Here is a 21,741-nt window from a genome sequence, read left to right on the forward strand (position 1 = left end):
TGTCTCTATTTACCACCAGGCCCTGGCACCTCAAGGATTTTCAGACAATTTTCAGGCCATTTCATTCCTTACCTTGAAACTGGTTTATCTGCTGAGCCGCAAACAAGCTCCTCTGTTCAGATGTTACTCCTAGCATGTTTTGTCTCTGCTTTTCCTGGAAAACAAGGGGAGTAATAGTGAAGTTGCAGTCCAGCAGACACTTGAAGTGTAGCCACTGTCATTACAACCTCTTCCCATACACCCCTTACCCTCCTCCTCTGATGAGACTCAGCCCAGAGAGCTCATTTCAGGCTGAACTTTCTCACATTCCCCTTCTTGCGCAAGGCAGCCAAAGGGGAGCTGGACAAACATGGAGATTCCTGTGTTCACCAGCTTACGAGTCAAGTGTGCTGCCACAGGAAGCTCTGCCCATGTGCACCATCCCCTTGTGTGCTGTTGCCAACCAGAACACAGGAGCCAGGGATCCACAGCAGGTGCTCCCTGAGCAGGCATTGCTGGGCTAGTCCAGGTGACCTGATTTGAGTCTCCCATCATTCAGCTCCAGAGCCCAGCACTGCACTCACATCCCTGCTGTGGGCAGCAGCTGTGACCTGGGGAGCTCTCTGGGGATAGTGGAGCTCCGCCTGTGTTACAGCAGCCCAGAAAAGGTTGAAGCCAAGTGATGGCAGGGAGGCAGAGCTGGCTTTGAAAGGGAGTTTGATCAAGGAGCAGCACAGGACTTCACTGAGGGTTTTACTGAGCTACTTCTCATCTCATTTCCCATCCACAGAAATGAGCCTCCTTGACCCAAATCCAGTAGCACATTCAGTCAGAGGCACGTGGTCAGAGCTGCTCTACGCAGTTCATTTGTGGGATTCCTCCATCCCAGCTTCCTCACAAAGCCTGTTGCAAACCTCCTACAGGGGCTTCTGTTGCGAGAGAGATCAGTCAAGTCCCGGACAAACTGGAGCCTAACATCTGCTCTGCTAAACCCCCAGGGAAACAGAGAGAAAGGCAAGCATGGAGAACATCTCTCTACGGCTGATTCACTTTCCAAGCCTCTCTTCTCTGCCTCTTCCCTCCCAGCTCTGTGGCTGACCAAAAATGACATCAGGGATATGGAGGTGACCAAATCCTTCCCTTGTATATGAGGGGGCAGATCTGCAATTCAGGTCTGCAGAGCAGCACTTGCCCTTGGCCTCTCTTGAGTCCATGCTAGACTCACCACAGCCTTAGTCTGACTCAGCCTAGCAATTCCAGGGTCACTCTTAGTGTTTGCTGACTGATGATTTCCTCATTCCTGTTAGTCCTGTTCTTCCCAGTGAGGTGGAGAGCACAGCAACCCACAGAGGCATTCGGCATCGTACCTGCATCAGCTGCCGCTTCATTATTTGCTGCTTCAGTAAATGGTTCCTCATCGTGTACCCATTGACCGTGGCTGGTGCGGGCACGGAGCCGCCGCTTGGGATGGAGCCTGGCTCCTGCAACCTGGCAACGATTCCAGGGTTTTGATCCTGCCAAGAAAGAGGAGAAAAAGAAAATTAATCTCATCAGGGAGGTAACAACAGAAACCCTTATCCTCTCTACTGATGCCCTCTCTCCAGTTTTTAGCTGTCCCAAAGCCAAAACACCTCATGGACTCACATGGCTCTGTGTGTTACAGTGAGGACAGTGAGAGGTGGGGGAGTGCTCTGATTTCCAAGGATCAGCACAAGAAGATGTGAGAGAAGCTAAAGATTAAACCAAAATTCCTCGTGTGTTGCCCAAAGCCATGGGGACCCGTTCACTACCACTGCTGCAGTCACAGGGCTGCCTGGCTGGCAGAATGGGTGGGAGTAAAGCATCACATTTCTCACAACTTCTCCAACTGTTATACTGAAAGACAGAAGGAAAGAAAAGTTCCATCAGGGTAGGATTTGGCATGTGAATGTAGAGGAAAAACCTACAGAAAAAGAGTGAACTAAAGGCAAAGGAACAGAAAAGGTGCCATCAGACCCGGGACCCAGAGAGATAAGGAAGATGTCAGCTGGGATTAAAGTGGTTCTTGTGGGTTTCAAAATCAGATGAACAAGAAGAGGTCACTGTGAAAGGAGAGAAAAACATACAAAAATGCAGGGCTAGGTCATGCCTAGGCACTGACCAGTAATAAATGCAATGAGCCCTGCTCCTGCCTGGCACAAACCACTCTCTTTCTAAGTCCTCAGCGAAAGATCCGAATTGACTTTGACAGCTGAGCTCTTGCCTCCAAAGAAAGAATACGATGGGGAGGAGTGAAAAAATAATTCACCAGAACATGGTGAAGACAAAACCCAAAATGGAAAAAGAATTTTAAAAATACGGAATTCTAAACATCTTGGGAGTTGGCAGGTATTCAGGGAAATACACAAGAAAAATGTGGGAAAAAGTCAAGGCCTCTCTAAGGACAAGATCCTGTGAGTGCTGTACCCAGGAACAGCAGCACCAGCGTATTCTCCGTTCTCTGTTTTCACATCCAGCTTCTACATTATTTATGATGCATTGTTATTATTGGAAGGGAGAAGTATGTATATTATAACCAGCATCCTTAGCTGGGCCATGCTTCCTTTGTTTTCAGAGTGGAAGCCTACATCCTTTGTTTGAGAATCAATGTTATCAGGAGATAAGCAAGAAGAAAATGGTTGTTGCCTTCTGACATGTGACAATTAGAAGCATGCTCAGATGGAGAAAACAGGATACAAGCCATGTTTCAGAGGGGCCACAAGGAAGCCTTTAAAGGCATTTGTCACCAGGAAAGCTCCTTGAGCCTGGGGCACCTTTCCACAGAGGCTTCACCATGAAGAATCATCCAACTCCTTCCAAACACATCCTTTCTAAGAGGGATTACCAAGAAGGTCACTGAAATTATTCATTTTTATGGTGCCTCCTTTTGTTGTAGCACTTTGGTCTATTATGCAAAAGCACAATTGATGAAATGTAAATGCCTGCTAGATAATTTACTAAAAGACACAAACCTGCAGCTCATCACTGCTCTCATTATCATTCCTATTCATGGGCAGTCTCGTAAGATTAGATTTTATTACTAGTGCTTTGCTTACAATTCTGCTGGACATCTCTCCTCCTCCCCCTTCCCTCCTACCCATTTTACTCCCTCTCTCCCATGGAAAAAGAGGAGGGGAGGAAAAAGTAAATATGATTTACTACAGATGTAAATATGAAAGTTCATTTTAAGCTGGCAGTCTGCTTTCATGTCAGACAGGATTCTGCAACCACAGTTAAGCTTTGAATAATGCAGATTGCCTCTGGGGGAATATTTGAAAGTGGAGAGATTCAGTTTGTGTACTCTGCACATGAAAGACGCTGAACTGTTCATACCACCAAAATCCCTGCCATCTATCCAATTTCCTCCAAACTTGTCTTGTGGCATGCAGAGGGTCTGTGCTTACTGAAGCAAAGGAGTTTTAGTGCAAGGACAATCATTCTGATGTCTTGCTCTGGGCTATTGCATTAACAAGTCATAATATAAAAGTCTCTTTTCCTAATCACGTCCACCTCATTCTCATTTCTCCTAAACATCATCAAGAAAATAATGTTGATGTCCCCATATTATTAATGGTAAAGAAGTGTAAATCACATTACTAATTGCAGCTCTTGTGCTGTAGTGGTACAACTGCATAATTATATGGGATTTTCTGCAGGCACCCTATAGCAATAATGACAATCAGCAAAGTTCATTTGCAAATACACCGAATAGGTTGCTGAGTTTTTCAGAGCAGAGTTGCATAACACTTAATTAGCCAGTAAAGAAACAATCTAGAGATATGCAGTTTGCTTTTGGGAAAATTAGGATAAAATAGCATAGCTGAGAAGCCAAAGAGTGAATTCGAAATCCTGACCTCCTACAAGTTCACATTTAGGTTAAGACAAAAAAGAAAAACAGCAAGGAAAAGGAAAAAGTTCTCTCTTTTCACCACTAGTGGGAACTACTGTATTCCTGTACAATAAAAAATAACCACTTGCACGTCATGACTAAGAATAGCAATGGTGTAGTCTAAAGGACACTGCAATCTGTACCAAAGGTTAATGAACTTTAAACATTTTTCCTTTTCATCACTTCCCAAGAAAAATCACTTTCCTTCCCCTAGTAAAACCAAGCCAAAGCAGCCATAATCTTAACTCGTCTGTAGCTTGGATTTATCCCGTTATAAATCCAGGAAGACAGCAAAGAGAGGAGAATTCTGGTGCTAAAGCTGGGAATGTTGGAAGTGGATGTTCCCACCCAAGGGTCCGTGTGGCTGAGCTGTACTGTCACACTGGAGGGTGCAGAGAGCTATGGGAGGTTCTGACTCTCTGACTTAAAGAAAAGAAAAAAAGGCATTTGCATGTGGGTCTCAGGGTTTTTTCTCATTCTCCCCTCCCAAAACTCATATTAAAATGGGCAGAATTCCTAACTAAACGGCACACCACACAGGCCTGGAACTGGAGAGTGAGTTTGAGAACATGTGTCCCTGTTGCCAGGCAAAATGTCACAGCAGGTCCAGAGCTCCTGCAGCACTCCCCGGGCTCCCTAATGGAGCAATTTCTGCTCAGAAAGGCCTTGGGGAAAACTACCCAGTTCTAACTTAGTATCTCACGCGCTAATTCCAAGAGCAGGGAGAAAAGAGTCGGTCTCCAGGCTTGCAGGGATGTGTAATGCTTCTGTTGAGGCCAGTGCAGGCACTGCCTGCCACTCAAGGCCAGGGCACAGCCCAGTGAGCCCCGCGCTGCAGCCGCCCCGCGGGGCGCGATGGGCAAATCCCCGCGCCCCGCTGCAGCCCGGCCCAACCACCGCCCAGAGCTGCTGGATGGAAAGCTGCACACAGTGCCACTGAGCCCTACTTGGACATTCCTCATTGACATCCTTCCAAAAATCCACTGACAAGCTCGAGCCCCATCATCTGACTACGCAGAAAATGCACAGCTGCAGCAAGTAAGCGTGGAGATGAATCGTTCTGTGTGAACGCGGTTGATAAACTTCAGCCCTCAATACTTAGTGATATATCCAGTAATCACTTTGTGGCTTCACTTAAGCAAGAATGAGTAAATTTACGGCCCCTAATTCCTCTGAATCCTCATTAACAAACAGTCCAAAAAGAATTTAAAAGCAAGACTTTCTGAGGAGCTGAACCAGAGCTGTAATCACTCTTTGGTAAGTATGTAAAAAAAAACCTCTAATCTTTAATAAAGAGCATTCATTGTTTTTAGGACTATGTGAAAATACTTTTTAGGACTATGTGAAAATACTAAACTCATTTGTCATTATTAAACTTTCCCATCTGCTCTTAATGGTGTAACTCCAAAGAATATAACAAAGAAATTGTACATGTTAAACTGTATTGACTTAAGCCCAGAGCTATTGGAGATGTACAATTTTTTTCAGTGAGGGCAGGAAGGGGACTGCAGGCTGCTAGACAGTTTCATTTGTCCAATGCTGAAAAGACAGTTATCTGCACCAAAATGGCTCTTAGAAAGGCACATTTGCTTTATAAGAAATAAGATGCCAGGTAAGATCATTCAGCATTATGTAAAAGCCTCAGACAATAAAACTAAGTCATGAATTTGAATAGTTAACAGATGGACTAATTAGAGACTGAATTCTTTGTGGTTCTAATAGATAACCAGGTCACAGCAAGGTTACTGAGAGAGAGGCAAGCAGCACTACAAATTTCAGTATATATTTGCAGAGCTGGGGAAGAGCTGCACTTCCTAACTGAAAGCATTAGCAGTAGTGGAAGAACAGAAAAAGGGCTAATTTAAAATACCTCTAGTACCTGAATTTAAAAAGTTTATTCCATTTCAAAAGATGCTGCTGATTTGAGAAATATTTCCTCTACTTCCAATGGGGCATCCAGCTGAATCCAGCTATTTCAGAGCCTAAACTAGAAGAGCTGTTGAGATGAGCCAGAGCATAAAAACAAAAGACCAAAGGAAATGAGGCACCCAGGGTGGATGTTTGCTCCAAGTACATGAGCAGGACAAACTGCTTTTTCCACCAGGTTTTGGGTTTTTTTGGCAACCAAAGGTAACTTAGTTTGAAGTATTTACCATGATTTCACACCATAAATAAGAAACACAAGAAACAACCAGAAAACCATGGCTACAGGACTTGAGCAGAGCCACTCTTGACCTGCTCTAGGGCCCTGGCTCCTGGGCTGGGGCCTCGTGGGCAATCCTGCTCATGGCAGGGACAGCTATTCCCTGGGGGCGGGGTGAAGTTTCACAAACCAAGTTTTGTTCTGTATTTTAAGAACATCTGTTACATACAGGGAGTTCTGTACTCTTCTGAGAAAATGCAAATATTGGTTTCAAACTAATGCCCCTGCATTTCCCTGCACTCCCACCTGCCCCCTGATGCATCCTCTTTCATCCACGAACTGTGCTGCATCTCTTTGGTGGGGACTTCAAGCTTGGGCAGCATTTCATTCTGAAGCCCAGGACTGAGGAACAACCACACTACAAATACTACATACTAAGCAATTAAAACACCAACAGTATTAAAACTGTCTCACCCAACTTCATGGTTTTAAGTTTCACGACTTAGAATGATAGAGAAGCCACAAGTAGACTCCTGGTGTGTAGTGACTTTGTGCATACCCACAGGAAACCTTGATGTCACCTTTACAAAGAAGGCTCATGGCCTCCACAGCTGTTAATGCACTTAGATATGAAGATAGTGACCTAGGCATGCAAATAAAGCAAACAAAATCCAGGGCCAGCTTGTCAAAAGGATCATATCCCCTCAAGAGTGTGATATCTGTGAGATGCCACTGTCATTTGCTTCATGCAGAACTCTGGGGTTACCTGTGCTTCTTGCCTCTGCTTCTTGCCCTTAACAAAACTCTGCATCTGCTCTTTGAAAGTTTTCTGTCTTCCCTTCTATTCTGTTCACAATTCAGAGATGCTCTTCAATATAAAACAGCCTTTCAGTTCAGAAATGCTCCAAAGCTTTCTGTTTGTTTGTGTGTTTGCTTTAGCACAATATATGAACATTGATAAAACAAACTGTGCAGTTTGGTGGATCTGGGTTTTTTTTTACCCATCTTTCAACCATTTACTTGATACACAAGCATATGAAATACTGCCAGACTCAAGTTTCTAAGCTTATCTTGGGGGCTGTCAATCAGGAAAAGGCTTTGTTTGAAGACTGTAAGTGATCCGTGGGTATAAGATTTGGTTAAATAAAATCTTCCAAGATTTTTGTTCTTTTCATACAGCATGATCATGTACAGTTCCTTGAAAGGTAGTCCTCCTTCCTTGCTAGGAGCAGTGACAAGATCACCACATTTGGCTAGCAATTTTGTCAGGATCTTCTTTGTGCCTTCAATCAAAGCAGATGAAACACTGATTTCCCTGTAGTTGTCCTTACACTTCATGCTGTTTAGAACAAAATTCCTTCCAAGTATCCAAAGTGCTTTTAAAATGCACCCACAATTCTAATACGATGGAAGCTGATTCCACTTCCCCTCTTAAAAAAAATTAATTGAATTAAATAAAGCTTTTGTGCAAAAACTTTACCAATATTGTCAGAGCTGGTTTCATCCATCAAAACATGTCCTTAAAGAGCAACAGCAACCAGAGCAACAGAAAGACAGAAAATCCAGAGTGAATTATTGCAATGGGGATTTTGTCTCTTAGATAAAAATGCATCCTTTAGCAGGCATGTGGAAATCAAGCTGTGATGCTGCTACCAGCACCAATGTAGTTATAAGGAACAGCTTTGGGAGCAGCCAAGAGCTTGAGGAATGAAGAGTTGGTGTGTAAGAGACAGGCACAACCTTCCAGGTACTGCAGTGCTTGTAAAGAGGTGTGATCAAGATTCCAGCAACAGCAGCTCCCTTGAAAATAGTTCCTTTGGCCCAGATAAACTCCCAGGCCATGGGTGAAGGTAGCCTGGAGAGCTGCTTTGATCCACCATCCCAAATGCAAGGCAAGCCTCTCAGGAAGACTCTGCCAGGTCCCTGAGGGCAGCGGCACTGAGGTGCCTGCAGTGTTCACACACTCTTCCTCCACCTGAGAGCAGCACTCTGGGGTCAGACTCATCCAACACCACCATTCTTTAACAGAAGCTGTGCCTCTTACTGCTTCTCTGTGCACACACCCAAAGATGCAGGGATGGGTGGTTTGTACCTCTCTGTAACATAAAGTCATGAACCAAAATTGAATTCTCTGCACAGAACACACACACAGCTGCTGTGATTCTCCAACCCTTGACACCACGCTCTTGTTCCCACGGAGGGTAGCTTGCCTATAAATTGAATGAGATAATCTAAAACTCTGTTTATCTCACCCAATTTCAGCTGGTAGTCCTGCCTGTCTCTACAAGATTGTGCTAGCTGTGATGACAAACTACAGTATCTGGTACCTTATGAAGTGGTTTGACTCGAGCAATCCTTGTGTTATGTCAAGTCATGCTCTCAGAGGTGTCAATGAGATTCCAAAGGAGTCAGGTTAGCTCAACACCCAGCAGAAGCTGCTACAGGGAAGTGCAATGACCGGCTGGTAAATTTAAGTATTAGGGAGAGCAGAAGAGATCTGATAAAATAAATACGGACGATTTCACACTAGCAAAGTGGGAGTCAGAAAATCTTGAGCTAATGGGATAAATCAGTTCTCTACCTGCCCGTTTCTGAAAAGCTCTGTGAACTGCAGTGAGGGGTAGATCACTGAGATTTTGAAAATCCCCTGCTTTCTCCAAGTTAACATTTCCATTAATTTATTTTTCCTTGTCATGCAAAGGATCAATTTGCAGAGGCAGATGCCCAAGTCTTCTTCACTTTCAATAGTAGTTGGCTGCTTAACAACTTCTGAGAAGCTCTTTACATGAAAACCTCCCCACATGCAAAACCCAGCATAATTACTCCTGATTTCTCATGTAAGTGCACAAACAAAACATGCTCTGGCACAAAGATCACATCACTTTTTCAGTATTAAACTTCTCACACCCTTAATCTTTCCTAACAGATGAAACTAGTCCAACACCTGAAAAGGATTTCATTAGATCCTCTTCCCAATCAGGTGTCAAAAATCACCACCATAACTTACAAAACAAAATGAAGTGATCAAAAATATACTAAAATAATGGATAAAAAGAAGGCTGTGACTAGGTAGTCCTCATGATCAAATTTTTAAAACCAAGATATTGACACGTTAAAAATGAAAAATGTGTTAAGGTGACCTTGAGTATGGGGAACAAGGAGCAATTCCATTATATTTTTAAATGGAAATTATTATTAAAACACCTGAACCTGAACTGTTATAACCAAGTCAACTTAGTATCCCCTTAAAAATCCCGTTTCTCCTTTTCTATTCAGATTGTATTTACAAACTGTTAGATGTCTCATTTTTTTCTTGTGTCATTTCATTATTACAGAGTTGAGACTAGCCATCTGCAGCTTCATTTCCTAAAGCTCTGATTTGTCCTTGGAGCAAGGTCATCCAGAACAAGAACATAAAATTCTGCTTTCCTCAACTGACAGTTCTTTATATCTTCCTGTAAATACTCCCTACTAATTTTAAATAATATTACCACTTCATACTCCCCCTCATACACACTGAAAAGCTGATATACACACATATTAATAAGGATCTTGTCATTTAACCACTGCATGTCATATTAGAAGCAATTAATGGTGTTTATTTGCTGATAACACAGGCATTTCGAGCTCCAGCTCAAGAATCCCCAATAGCTCCATGTGACTTGCAGGATATTAGCTATGGGTCAGAAGTTGGGATCCCCCCATTCAGCATTATCATATGCTTGGAGCAACTCTGTTTCTATCAAGCAGAAAAAAAAATGCAGTCAATGCACAAAAATTACCAGCTGCTATAACACCATATGATAGGTGAGTGATAGTAAAACATCACTAGGTGTATGTGGGTTCATTAATTGAAATCAACAGACCAGTAAAGAAAGAATTTCAGGCACATTGCACAGTGTTCCAAGCTAAAAACAAAGAAAACTGATCATGGAATTTCTACACAGATCAGATATGACTCGCCATAAATTCTGGAGCATCTTCTCTGAAGCAGACTGCTGTTCTGGATTACAGCAAAAACCAAACCAAGAAAACAAAACATAACGAAACAAAAAGGCAGGGTAAATTAAATTGAGAATCTTCAAAAGAACTACCAAAAAGAAACAGGGAATAACTGAGAATAATCAGCATTAGCTCTGGGGGTCAGTCCCATCCCCGATCTCTGCCTGCAGCAGCAGACTGAAGGTCCTGGCTCTAATCTCCAACACAAGGTGCCTATCTTTTGGCACTGGAAAATGCATTACTGAGCGGATGTGGTGGATTCTGAGATACCCTGTGCTGTACACAGCCATCTGCCTCACAAATAACCACGTCAGAGCTTTTACCTGGGTGTCTCTAATGGCCTCAGCAGTCCTAGTCATGCAGACATGAAGAAACTGGAGGTCTGCTTGCGAACACCCCTGGCTCTTTGCTGTGCATGCAAGACTCTGAGGAGTACAGGCACAAAAGCAAGTGTCCCTTTGGACACACAGTGCAGGGTGAGCTCATGAGACAGTAAGCATGTGATTTGTCAGAAGGAGAAGTGGAAGCTGGGATCATTACAGGTGAATTTCCAAGCTTGACTTGACTAGGTCCAGTCTCCATTTCTGTCATACAGAGATTCTTCATGTGACTATGGGCAAACAACTTCATTGCTCGCTATCTCAGTTTCCCTCCAAAAGGAATTAAAGATCCTCCCAGAAAGCATGAGGGAAATTTCCTGAGGCAATGTGAGGGTTTACATCTGAAACATGCCTCTCCCTTGCCCTCTGTGGTCATGACCCTGCAGACCTGGGAGAGCTGCTTTCCTTGTTGCTCATCAGTGAGAAGTGGAAGGGCTTTTCCTGCTTCACTCCACATACTCCACATTGTCATGTTCTCCTCTCTGCACCTCTCCTCCAGGTCTGGCCACAGCTGGTTGCTTCTCAGAACAACACTAATGGAGTTGTAATGGTCCCCCAGGGCTTCTAACCTAGCCCAGCGGAGTGCAGCATGTCCCAGCTACATGCCCCATGATCTCGTGACTTGCCTCTTAAGTCCTGAAAAAACTCTGCTTGCAACAGCTCTGGACATTGCAGCACCTGGAGAATCCCTCAGTGCCCAGCTGGAAGCTGTGTGAAGAGAGCTCCGTGCTGGGACAAGTCAGCCCTATGTTTTGTCCTTACAAAAATAAGAGACCAGCTGAGGTAGTTTCCTGTGAGAATCTTGAGAATACCAAGTCCTGCTTGGTATTTTATTATGACAACTTCTACTGCAGGGAGAATGGTCCAGTTTCACTCCACATCCTCTCACACATCCCTGTCTTCACCCTGTTCCATCCGCATTATATGTCCTTCTCTGTCATTTGCATTGCAGATGTTCTTCACTCAAAATTTATCCATGATGAGAAAACCTTCCAAGTGCCTCCAAATACCATCTTCTCATGTCAGTCAACATTTCCCTTAAATTCTGTGGCATTCTGGTGTCTCTGTCACTAAAGATAATAGGAATCTAGGAAACGTACGCCTTTGAACATTTGTCCAGCCACACTTTTGCTGTAAGGAAAGAGGGATGGGTACAAAAGAGGCTCGGAGGCAGAGATCTTGCAGAGCACTGCACGTGTCTCTTCTGCAGAGACACTGCGTGTCAACAGTTAACTTCCCTTTGTTCCCATCCAAATGATTAAGCTTAGAAGCTTGCCTGGTGACATCACCAGAGTTTAAACATGCTGGATATGGTCCAGGGAGCCAAAGTTATTGCTGACCCCATGGTTACTGATCCACTCTGCAAGTAGCTGATGTCTGCTCTCACTTTATGAATTATTTAATGGGTTAAAGATTGGTCAGATCTTCTTTATGCAAATACAGCTATACATTGGGCAGGGGGATGTAAACATGCATTAACAAGGTTAAAGTCATATACTGTAACTACACTGTTTTCAGCTTGCAGCTTTATTGACTTAATCATGCCAGCACCGCAGCCAACAAATCATTAAATCCATTCCATTCTTCTGCTGGTTACCAACCACAAAAACAGAGGCAGGCAAACACGGAGCAAATCTGGGAGGGGGTGGGGAGGGCAGTGGGGTGCGGGGCCGAGGAGAACAGTGGGATCACTATGGAGTGACGCTGGCCTGTCACCGCCAGCACAAAGACGCCAAATCTGTCTTTATGGACTAAGTGGTTTCATGGTTTAAAGTGACACACTCATTTGTTCCTGTTTTGCAATGATTATAGAAAAGAAGAAGGGGGGAGTGGGGAGAGGCAATAAAAAGCCAAGCTGAGCTTCTTCACACCGTAACGGAGGGGTGTGTGTGGGTGTATGTGTGTGTGTGTGTCTGTGTCTGTGTCAGTGTCTGTGTGTGTCTCTGTCCATGTGTGTTGTGCATCCTCACAGAGCCACAGACCTCAGCTGCAAACATCCCCCAGGCCAGGGCAGAGGAGATTTGGGTGCTTGTGGCACCCGAGGGGTCTCAGGCTCTGTGCTGCACTCACCGCTGAGCTGCCGCCAAACGCAGGCATGATTTAGAGTTCAGCATAAAAGCAAGGCGACATGGAGCATTAAATCAGTCCTTCCACTGCCCTCCAGGAGCAGCTCTGACCACAGAGAGCCATGGGAGAAGTCTGCTCTCAGACTGAACTAACAACTTCACTTTCAGAAAAAGGCTTTCATCTTTGGCCTGGCACTTAACTGTAGCTTTTCAGATCCCTGTTCAGGACCCTCAGAAGCTCCCTGGTTGAGCTTAGTGTGCAGAACACAGGTGGTCCACCACAGTCAGCATATTAGTAAAACACTGTTTCTAGGTGGTTAGTTGAAGACATCCAGCTTTGGAAATGGAGCTGTCAGCTTATTAGGTTTGAACCTGTAAGATCTTTATTTGTCACTGTTGTTGTTCCTGTTCATTTTTTGATGGAAATCATCTTTTCTATCACCAATGGCTTGGTGCTTCTGCTAGCAGAGCATCCTAGGCATATGTGTTACAAGCTCTTGGAAACCTTCAGACATCAGGATGTCTTGCTTCTTTTACTGATGCCTATTTTCCAGCTTTCCTCCAGTGCAAGAACATGAAATAAACTGTCTCTGTTTAGGGAAGACTCAGCTACATCAGGAGAGATTCTTGGCCCATTTCTATTTGTTATGAAAAGAAGAAATGGCCCACAAGCTCTCTTTGCTTCGCCTTCTGGGTACAAGCAGCTCAGAGCTCCCTGTGAGAATAACCCAGATTTTAGCATCCTACCAGTGCAGGGTCTTGGCAGATACATTTGCACCTTGTCCTGACATACACCACTCCAGACCTTTTTGAACACTATCATTATCTAGTTTATAGTTGCTTTATTTAGACCCAAACAACTCTTCTTACAGTTTGAGTTCCAACCTTGCCTTTTTTTGTTTACTAGTCTCCAGATCCCTATCACCCAGAGACGGCTCCTGGCTCCATATACTGCAAATAAACATATCACTACTTGGTGCAAGCGTCAGCCAGAATTCCTCAGAATTCCAGCCTCCAAGGAAGAGCCTGTCCCCTTCCTCTCACCCTCAGTGTGGAGGCAGTGGAGCACACCATCAAAGGTGCTTCTTTCCAGCCACCACACTGGAATAGCAGACATAAACGAAAATGATTTTTGAAAGTCAGAAAGTAAAAAGTCTGCTATTTAAGGTACCTGTGTGACTTTCAACTTAATTTATTTTTATGTATTGGATCACCACAGCTGCTGTTGCTTCCACAGAGTGGGAGTAAAGACACCTCCAGCAGGCAAGGGCCAAGCCTCAGTGTGTTTTCCAGGCTTCCCTCACTGCAGCCTGTCCATCACACCTTGGAGGTGCACATACTGATGAGCTGAAATGATTCTCTAGGTATCTTCTCCTCCACTGGCCACAGGAGAAGTCTAAATGATGGGAGCAGGAAGATGTATCCCAACCAGCCACAGAGGAAGATGGACATCGGTGAGCTCTAAATCCACAGCTCACGAGGCCCAAACCAGTGCTTAACCACACCACTCTTTGCCTTTCTCCTGGGGTTCAGCAGCCCCAGCTGGACCTCAACAGAACCAGCTGTGCTGCACTCGGGCAGCACTGCCTCCCCCGCTGAACCAGCCCCACAGCCGCCTCCAGCCTGACCCACCTCCCGTTCCTGCGTGTTCCAAGGCCCCGCTGGCCATGTGCGGGCTGCTGCCATGGACCCAGCCCGGGGAGAACCTCAGCACTGCCCTGTGCTCATCGGCGGAACGGGGAGCGCGGCGGAGCTCCTGGCGGCGGGCATTGGCGACAAGCCGCTTCAAAGGGAAGCGACAGCTGTGCTGATGTTCCAGGAGCAACACACCCAGCCAGGAGTAACACACCAGTTGGGCTATTTATAATCCCTGATTCTCCAGTCTTAAAATAGCACCGCTTTTATTTTTACATTTTTAGGCACACTGGTGTGTTTAAGCAACTCCATTCGCAGGCTCCGCATCAGACACTTCACAGGCAGTCTCGGCAATGACACTCGGGACTCTATGCCAACCCCCGGAAAGCAGAGGGGAATTTCCCTGTCCCCATCACCCCTATCTCCTTGGCAATTGTGACTAGGCCTATTTCCATGTATTTACATACAGCCTGCCTCTTCCAAAAGCACACAGGAGGGGCCGTGCAGGTTGTCTCTGCAGACACCCACCGAAAGCAAAGAGCAGAGGTGTTCAGGCTGCAGTCATGGCCACACTGCTGCTCTCATCAACAGGCACCACAAAGCCTCTGAAGGAGTTAATGGGTCCTATAAGAAAGCAATACTGTTTGATTGTGTTTTTATTAAAAAACAAAGGTCACTATACAGAACTAGCTAAACAAACCAGGGCTGCAGGTCTGAAAGAAGTGCTCCCTCCAGCTGCAGCACAGCCCCAGCTATTTGTTCTCTGCTCCCTGGTGCCACAGCGAACCTTGGTTGGCATTTCTTAATGACTGGAGCATCCATGTGCTCTTTGTAGAACAATTATAAAATATTCAGGGCGGGAGAAAAAAAATTCCTTGCACAGACTGCATAGGTGTCAAATGGTAAATCGTTAGGTGTTTTAATTGCAGAGTTATTTATACTCTGAACTTGTTATTAACATAGGGAAAAACAGAACCTATTGTTACCCATAATTAAAGGGATTATTATGGAACTGTAAAAGCATGGATAGCCCCAGCCAGACCACCTATTTTAGTAGTGGTGACTGTCATGGGGAGGAACATTAAACAGAGGCCAAATCTTCAGCCAAAAAATTCAGAGAGGTGGTCCCAACATGAGAACCCCAATTTCTTTACTCAGCCTCACCCCATCACCCCTCTGCTGCCTCTGGCCACAGGCCTGGGATTAAGCAGGGGAGCTCTGAGGAGAGGGTACTGCAAGGGTCCAAACCTATCCTTCCCTATCAGCAAAGCTTTTCTGACAAAGGGTGCACATAAAACACATCCTGGATTTGGCCTGGAGTTGCATAACTATCCTGTTAAACTTCAGGATTAACAGGTTATATTTTCATTTGCGAGATCATTATCTGCCCCAAGAAAGGTTTCCAATTTCACCAGCACTAATCAGGAGCCACAATGGATTTCCGGTTGCAGCAATGAGAGCAATGAGGCTCGAGAGCCTTTGTACCTTGTGGAGCCAGTTTCAATTCAAATCTAACTGGAAGAGCTATCATAGCTGCATGTTGAACAGATTAGGGGAAAAAAAGTCACTTTAACTTACTACTGTAATTTATTTCTAAATCCATTTCTTACAGACACAAATCTCTCTGAGCACTGAAGCATCTCCTAGCTACGCTCCCTTTCCAGGAATGACACCCTCAGTCTCCCCAGTGGCGCTGAGCAATGATTCCTATTACATTTCTGGGCCTTAAAAGAAAAGTGTCAAAACTCTGCACTGGTGCCCACCTCAAGTTCTGGTAAAGGCTGTTAAGGATAAGCACCAAGCAGGTCCAGAATAAAGACATTAGTATGTCACAGCAGCCTGTGCCCCCAACAACAAAGAGCTGCGTGCCCTGCACTGGGCTGTGGGCTCAGCAGCATTTCCCACTGGAATGCTATCACCCAGACAGGGCATCCCAGCACAGGATGCACTGGCATAGGACAGTCAAGTACTACTGATGCCGTATTTATACCTGGGAGGCCAAACAGTCTCACAGGAGGTACTATCTTTGTGGACAGAGAGGTGAAAGGCTTACTGACAACTGGCTTTACCAGATAAGTAAATGAGACCTGGGTCTTCATGTTCTCTCACTGCCTCCACTCCCTGAACTGCATGAGTCAGTAGAACTGCAGGGAAAATATTCAGAAAATTCTACAAGTTCAGGAATTAAAGAGACATTTCCAAAACTTGCCTGTGGCACTCAATACCAGCTGAAAAATTGGGTTAGCCTGACATTGCTGCTGGAGGTGAACAGAGCTGGGAAGGCTGGCTGAGTAGCAGGCGAGCAGAGCCCCTCTCTGCAGAGCAGGTGAGCACAGTGCTGCCCACAGACTCACTGCTCCAGCATGGAAACACCTTTTAAATTTTTAAATCCGGGAGTGAGAGTAATTGAGAAAACAAACTTTGTTTCCTGTTTGGGATTATGAGATACATGCAAATCTGCAAGTCTGGCCTGAGCAGTTTTTGAGGGCTGAAGAACTCTGTGAGTTCTCCAAGTTCAAGAGCTTTGCCTGAATAGTCATGGCAGGACCATTTCAGTGTCGAGGCTCTTCTACCATCACCAAACCAGCCCCAGCTGATAGTCACATGGCTTGGCAGTAGGCTGGGAGAGCTCTGTGAAGGGAGCAGCAGCAAATCCCAAATGTCTTGTAAATCCTGCTGCAGGGAGTGCCAGATCACAGGGGGCTCGTTGGAAGGCTCTCCTGGTTTGTCTGCTCAGACAGGATGCCAGGTCCTGCTGGTGATGACAGCCTGCTGCCTCTCCTGATACGATGCTACCCAAGCCACCTGCCTGGTGCTGCCCTGCCCCTGTCCTAGCAGCTTTCAGAAACCAGGGCACCAACTAACCCAGGAAAAAAACAACAAACCACCAGGTTACACCAATTTTTTCCTTAATACTTTTCTTTTTGCTCCTATTTGCTGCTGGGCTTGAGGAAGGAGTATAAAGACTGATAAAAATGAGTCCACAAACCTCTGATACTCTACCCCCAAGTTGGGGAGGCTTCCAGGGGCTGGAGCAGGAGCTGCCTCCAGAGTCAGCTGGGAGGAGGGAGAGGAGGCAGGGGAGGGAGAAGGGGAAAAAATGAACAGCTGCAAAGCAATTAAGCCTGCCTCCCTGCCGTACTGTCCAAAGCAGGAGGCAATCTAATTCAGCCTGGTGCCTCTCTTCCTTCAGCCGTCTGGTGCCTGCCTGGGATTCAGGAAAGGGGCTGTCTGACTGCCCACTTTGTCTGACGAGCCAAAGGGGCCCTTCCCAGCCACAATTTCCAAAGGAAAGAGATCTTGGCTGGTGGTGTCTCTTCTCTTCTGAGAAAAACATGAACTGAATGTAGTGGCAGCAGCTTTATAACCCTCTCCTGCCCTTCCTCAGCAAACAACCAAAGTGGAGCTGGAGCAAGAAAATGACCCCGCCGGCTCTCAGGCTCAGCACTTGTCTCCCAGCACAATGAATCAATTGGCGTCCCATCATTATTGTGGTAACTGTATCTTTCACAAGCAAGATTTTATACAGAGATAGAATAGGATGTTTTCTGCTCATTTCCTTCCTGTCATTCCAATCACGAACTACTGTTAAAAATACAATGCATTTAAAGGCTGTAACATTTGCAAGCATGTGTTCCAGTTTCCCAGCTGAACGGCTGGGCTTTTGTTTTGTGCCCAGTAAAGGTGTGGAGAAACAGTGATGGAGGGGAGCCTGTGGTGCAGCTGGGTTAGAAACGCACATGTACCGAAGGTCAACTCATTTTCACGTTCCTAATATCAGGGATTACTTTAATTCCTTATTCTGGCCAACTGTTTTGGTTTATAATCCACAGCACAGGACTCCTTCCAGCCTGTCTAAGGTGGTACTTGTTCTGCCATTTCTTCAGAAACTGGCAAAAAATGTTTTATTTGGAAAATGTTAGTGAGGCAATAAAAGCCTTTTAGTACCAGTCAGAGGAGCAAATAGGGACTGTTAGGAGAACAGAGTACAATTCAACTCTACTTTCAGTTATGTCTGACAGTAATCTAGGCAGCAAGTACATACCTTCCCCCTGGCTTGATCAAGAGAGAAATATGCAAAATATGTATTTTAAATGCAGCTAGACAGCATTTAATCTTATGAAATTTCTCAATACTATTATCGTAAGTATAAAAAAGAAGAAATCATAGAGAAAGCAAGATTTTAGCTCACCATTCTGATAAATTCTTATGAAGGATGAAGTTTGAGGATTATTATTTAGCTGTTTATAATCTAAAGCACAGTAACTTTATATATTGTATCAACCTAGAATGGAGCAACACATTGAAAACAGGAGTTCCTTACTAACCTTATAACACATAAGGTCCCTCATGAAGGCCACAGTTCTTTCTAAAAATATAATTCACATATATATAGATATATGCTACCTATCTAGGAAAAAGCTCAGACTCTGGATTGGGCACAAAATAGATCGGTATATATCCCCCCTCAATGCCAAAATTTTTTTCTTAAGAAAAAGTTCTTACTAAGTAGCAATTTTTAATTTCCTTACAGAAAAAAAAAAAAAAAGTAAAATACAACATAAATAAATGTTGGGGATTTCAGTCCAAGTAGTAAATTATGAGAAAATACTGATATGTCTACCTTTTTCAGTTAAAGATTTACTCACATTTCAGGACCATCACATAGTCTGTGGTGACGTTATCAGCATTTCTCTGTTATTCTGACCTTAGGTGCTCTTAAACTATTATATACATAATATTCTCTGATAATAGAATGCTATTCACATTTCAGTAGCAATAATTCACCTTAATGAGATAAGAACTTACACATCAAATTACCTCAATTTGAGAGATATTAGCAGACTTTGGGTAACTGTAGAATCACAAATAATGACATCAAGAGTCTGACACTATTCCTGGAGAGCTTGTACTCCCAGTTACAACAGGAATTTGAGATGTGTAAGAATTGCAAAAGCAGATGTTAATCTGCAGCAAACACCGCAGGTATGGGCAGTCTGCATTTTTCCCTTAAGCAAACAAGAAAAACAAGACTATTAATGAGAGAAAACAGCACCAGTTTCTAACTGCATGTATAAATAGGCATTAACACCAACAATATTCCTGAAGTGACTCATTACAGCGTAAAGACAACTTTTACAAGAAACTTCACGTTGTTTACAGATTTCCCGTTTACATTTTGTTTTAATTCTCGCTTTCCCACTCGTTTCATGCGCCGCAACCTTAGCGAAGATCTTCAAGAGACGGAAACTCGATGCTTAAAACTCAAACCGGAATCGTGGAGATTTACTCCTTCGGTGAGCGGGCTGTGCCCTTTGGCTGCAGCCGTGTCCGTACAGCGGTGCGAGCACCGAGTTCCTCCCGGGACAAGCCGGGCCCGTGCCGGCCCGGGAGGGACCGGGCGGGCTCCGGCTCCGCGGCCGCCGAGAAAATACAGCAGGAGCAGCCCAATTCCAGCTCTAAATGAGCTCAGCGGGGAATCTAAACAGTCAAGTCAATTGCCAGAATCTGCACTTTTCAACCGCGTTCTGCTCCTTTGATCAGACTGAATTTTGAGCTACGGCGATTAATGGACTAATAGAGGAAGTCACAGGGCATCTCTGGGGAGGGGAGGGAAAGGAGAAACAAGTATCTCGTACTCATCGTGCAGCTATGCTGCTGAACACAATTCCACTAGAAGACTAAAATGCCACTGCAGAAAGTGTGCTGACTGAGCGGGAAAGGGGGTTGTACGAAACAAAAAAATAATGCTGATGTGATTGCTCATTCATTGCTTAAACACAGCCTTCGGAGCAACGGGGAGAGAAAACAAGACTGCCCGAGCACGAGTGTCCTGTAAACTACCCTTCAACCCAGTGCTGCAACTGCTTCTTCTTAATGCCACTGAGTAAAGGAAATATTAAATATATTTATTATGCAAAGAGAAACTGTCAGAAGCCCTGAGTAATTAAGCACTAAGAGAAATTGATTTGTTTATGACAAGGTTACATACTACTGATATTCCAGGGTAATATGTCCTCATCTTGCTGTAAAGGGAAGAAACACATTAACAACATTAGAAGTCTGCTAATCACAAAAGAGAGGAGGAAAGTGTTTTGTCAAGATTTTTTTTCCCCATTTCCTTTTTTTTATTGCTGTGCCTGAGAGGACGGGGCAGCTTCTCTTCCTTACAAGGGGCAAATTTTCCTTCTGCAATTGAGGAACAAGAGCACTTCAAATAACCCCTGGACTGATTAAAACATTAATTTATTTGAAGTTTGGCAAGTTTGTAAAATGCTGGTACTAACCCCTAGAGAGAAAAACCCAGTACCAACAACAACAACACCACCACCACCAGAAAAGCCAAAAATAATTCAAATGTAAACCTGAGCTGAGGCAGGAACAAGTGCATCAAAGCTTCCAACTCCCTGTCTTTTTTTGCTGCAGCACTAATATAGCATTGCCAACGACTGCTGGGCCCCTTGCTGCATCCTTCTGCTCCACCTTTGGTCTTTCTTGAGCATACAAAGCCTAGATACATACATGATTCACTCTGCTCTCAGAAATAATCCTGCAGTCATCCTGGAATGACCTCCCACTGTGTAAATTTAGGTGTGTGTGTTTGAATCTTTACAAGATCAAGCTGTTAATGTAATGTCTTAGGCCAGGATATCACACTATTTTGGCTACATTAAAAGGGCTTACCCTCCTTGTGGGTCTCTCATCAATTCTGTAGTGGGGAAAAATAGCTCAGCACAGCTTCTGCATAACATGCATTCACATCTGTATCTGTCTGACACTGATCCAAAGAATTGCATTTTCATTAATTCAATGACAAATGTTAAATAATTCTGCTGGTTATACAGAGAATATTATTTATACTAAAGTAATGTGTTTACTACCTTTGTCCTTTAACATTCCTATATTCCAAGGATTAAACTGTAATACAGGATTACTTCTTGTTAATGGTAGTTAATGGTAGCTTTTCAGAATTTTGTACTGATAATGATGATATTTGCCTTTATATGTGCTATAAAAAATTTAACTTTAAAACATGTAATAGAGTGATTAGCCTTCAAAGCCCTAAGAAGAGCTGCTGCATTCAGATTGTGAATTTCTATCAATTATTAGTGCTGGCTGCTTGAAATATCCAAAGTGCTCAAGACAGAAATATTACACAGCCAACAGGGCAGACTGATAGGCTTCCTAAATGTACAGTTTTTGAAAACAGCTCATAATAGTGTTTGGCTTTCAAACCTTAATGTTAACAGCTTTGATGGGACTGCTTCTAATTCGTATTTAAGACCCATTACCTCTTCCTCTAAGCAATCTTCATGAAACATCATTTGTTCTGGGGGGATATTTGCCATCCAGTGCAGCTCTGTAATGGCCGTTAATTCACACCATTTTGCTTGCTCCTGTATTAATCAGCAAACTGTGAATCATCCCAGTGTTTCCAGCTCACAGATGCATGAGAGAATCGCCGAGGCCAGTTCAGTTTCTCTCCCCATTCAGTCCCACAGACAATATCAGTTCCTGTTTACAGACACGGCTTTGTTTTCCCCCACCCACACGCTGAAATTTCTCCAAAATGCCCAAAGGAAAAAAAAAAAAACCAAAAAACCAAAAACACCAAAAAAAACACAACAA

At 44.2% G+C, this 21,741-nt stretch overlaps 1 protein-coding gene across 5 annotated transcripts in view; it reads right to left on the reverse strand.

Moving 5' to 3' along the window:
* Window positions 1-21,741, reverse strand: part of MAMLD1 (mastermind like domain containing 1) — a 249,530-nt gene that overhangs the window by 2,391 nt on the left and 225,398 nt on the right. For all 5 annotated transcript variants that reach the window (XM_077786557.2, XM_077786558.2, XM_021547841.4 and 2 more), the window contains 2 exons: window positions 1,347-1,493; window positions 73-154 (listed from right to left, as the gene is read on the reverse strand). In XM_077786557.2, the coding sequence (XP_077642683.2) occupies window positions 73-154; window positions 1,347-1,493 (229 nt within the window). The remainder of the gene's footprint in view (window positions 1-72; window positions 155-1,346; window positions 1,494-21,741) is intronic.

The sequence above is a fragment of the Lonchura striata genome, chromosome 4A (genome assembly GCF_050655825.1).
Source record: "Lonchura striata isolate lonStrDom1 chromosome 4A, ASM5065582v1, whole genome shotgun sequence".
NCBI lineage: Eukaryota > Metazoa > Chordata > Aves > Passeriformes > Estrildidae > Lonchura > Lonchura striata.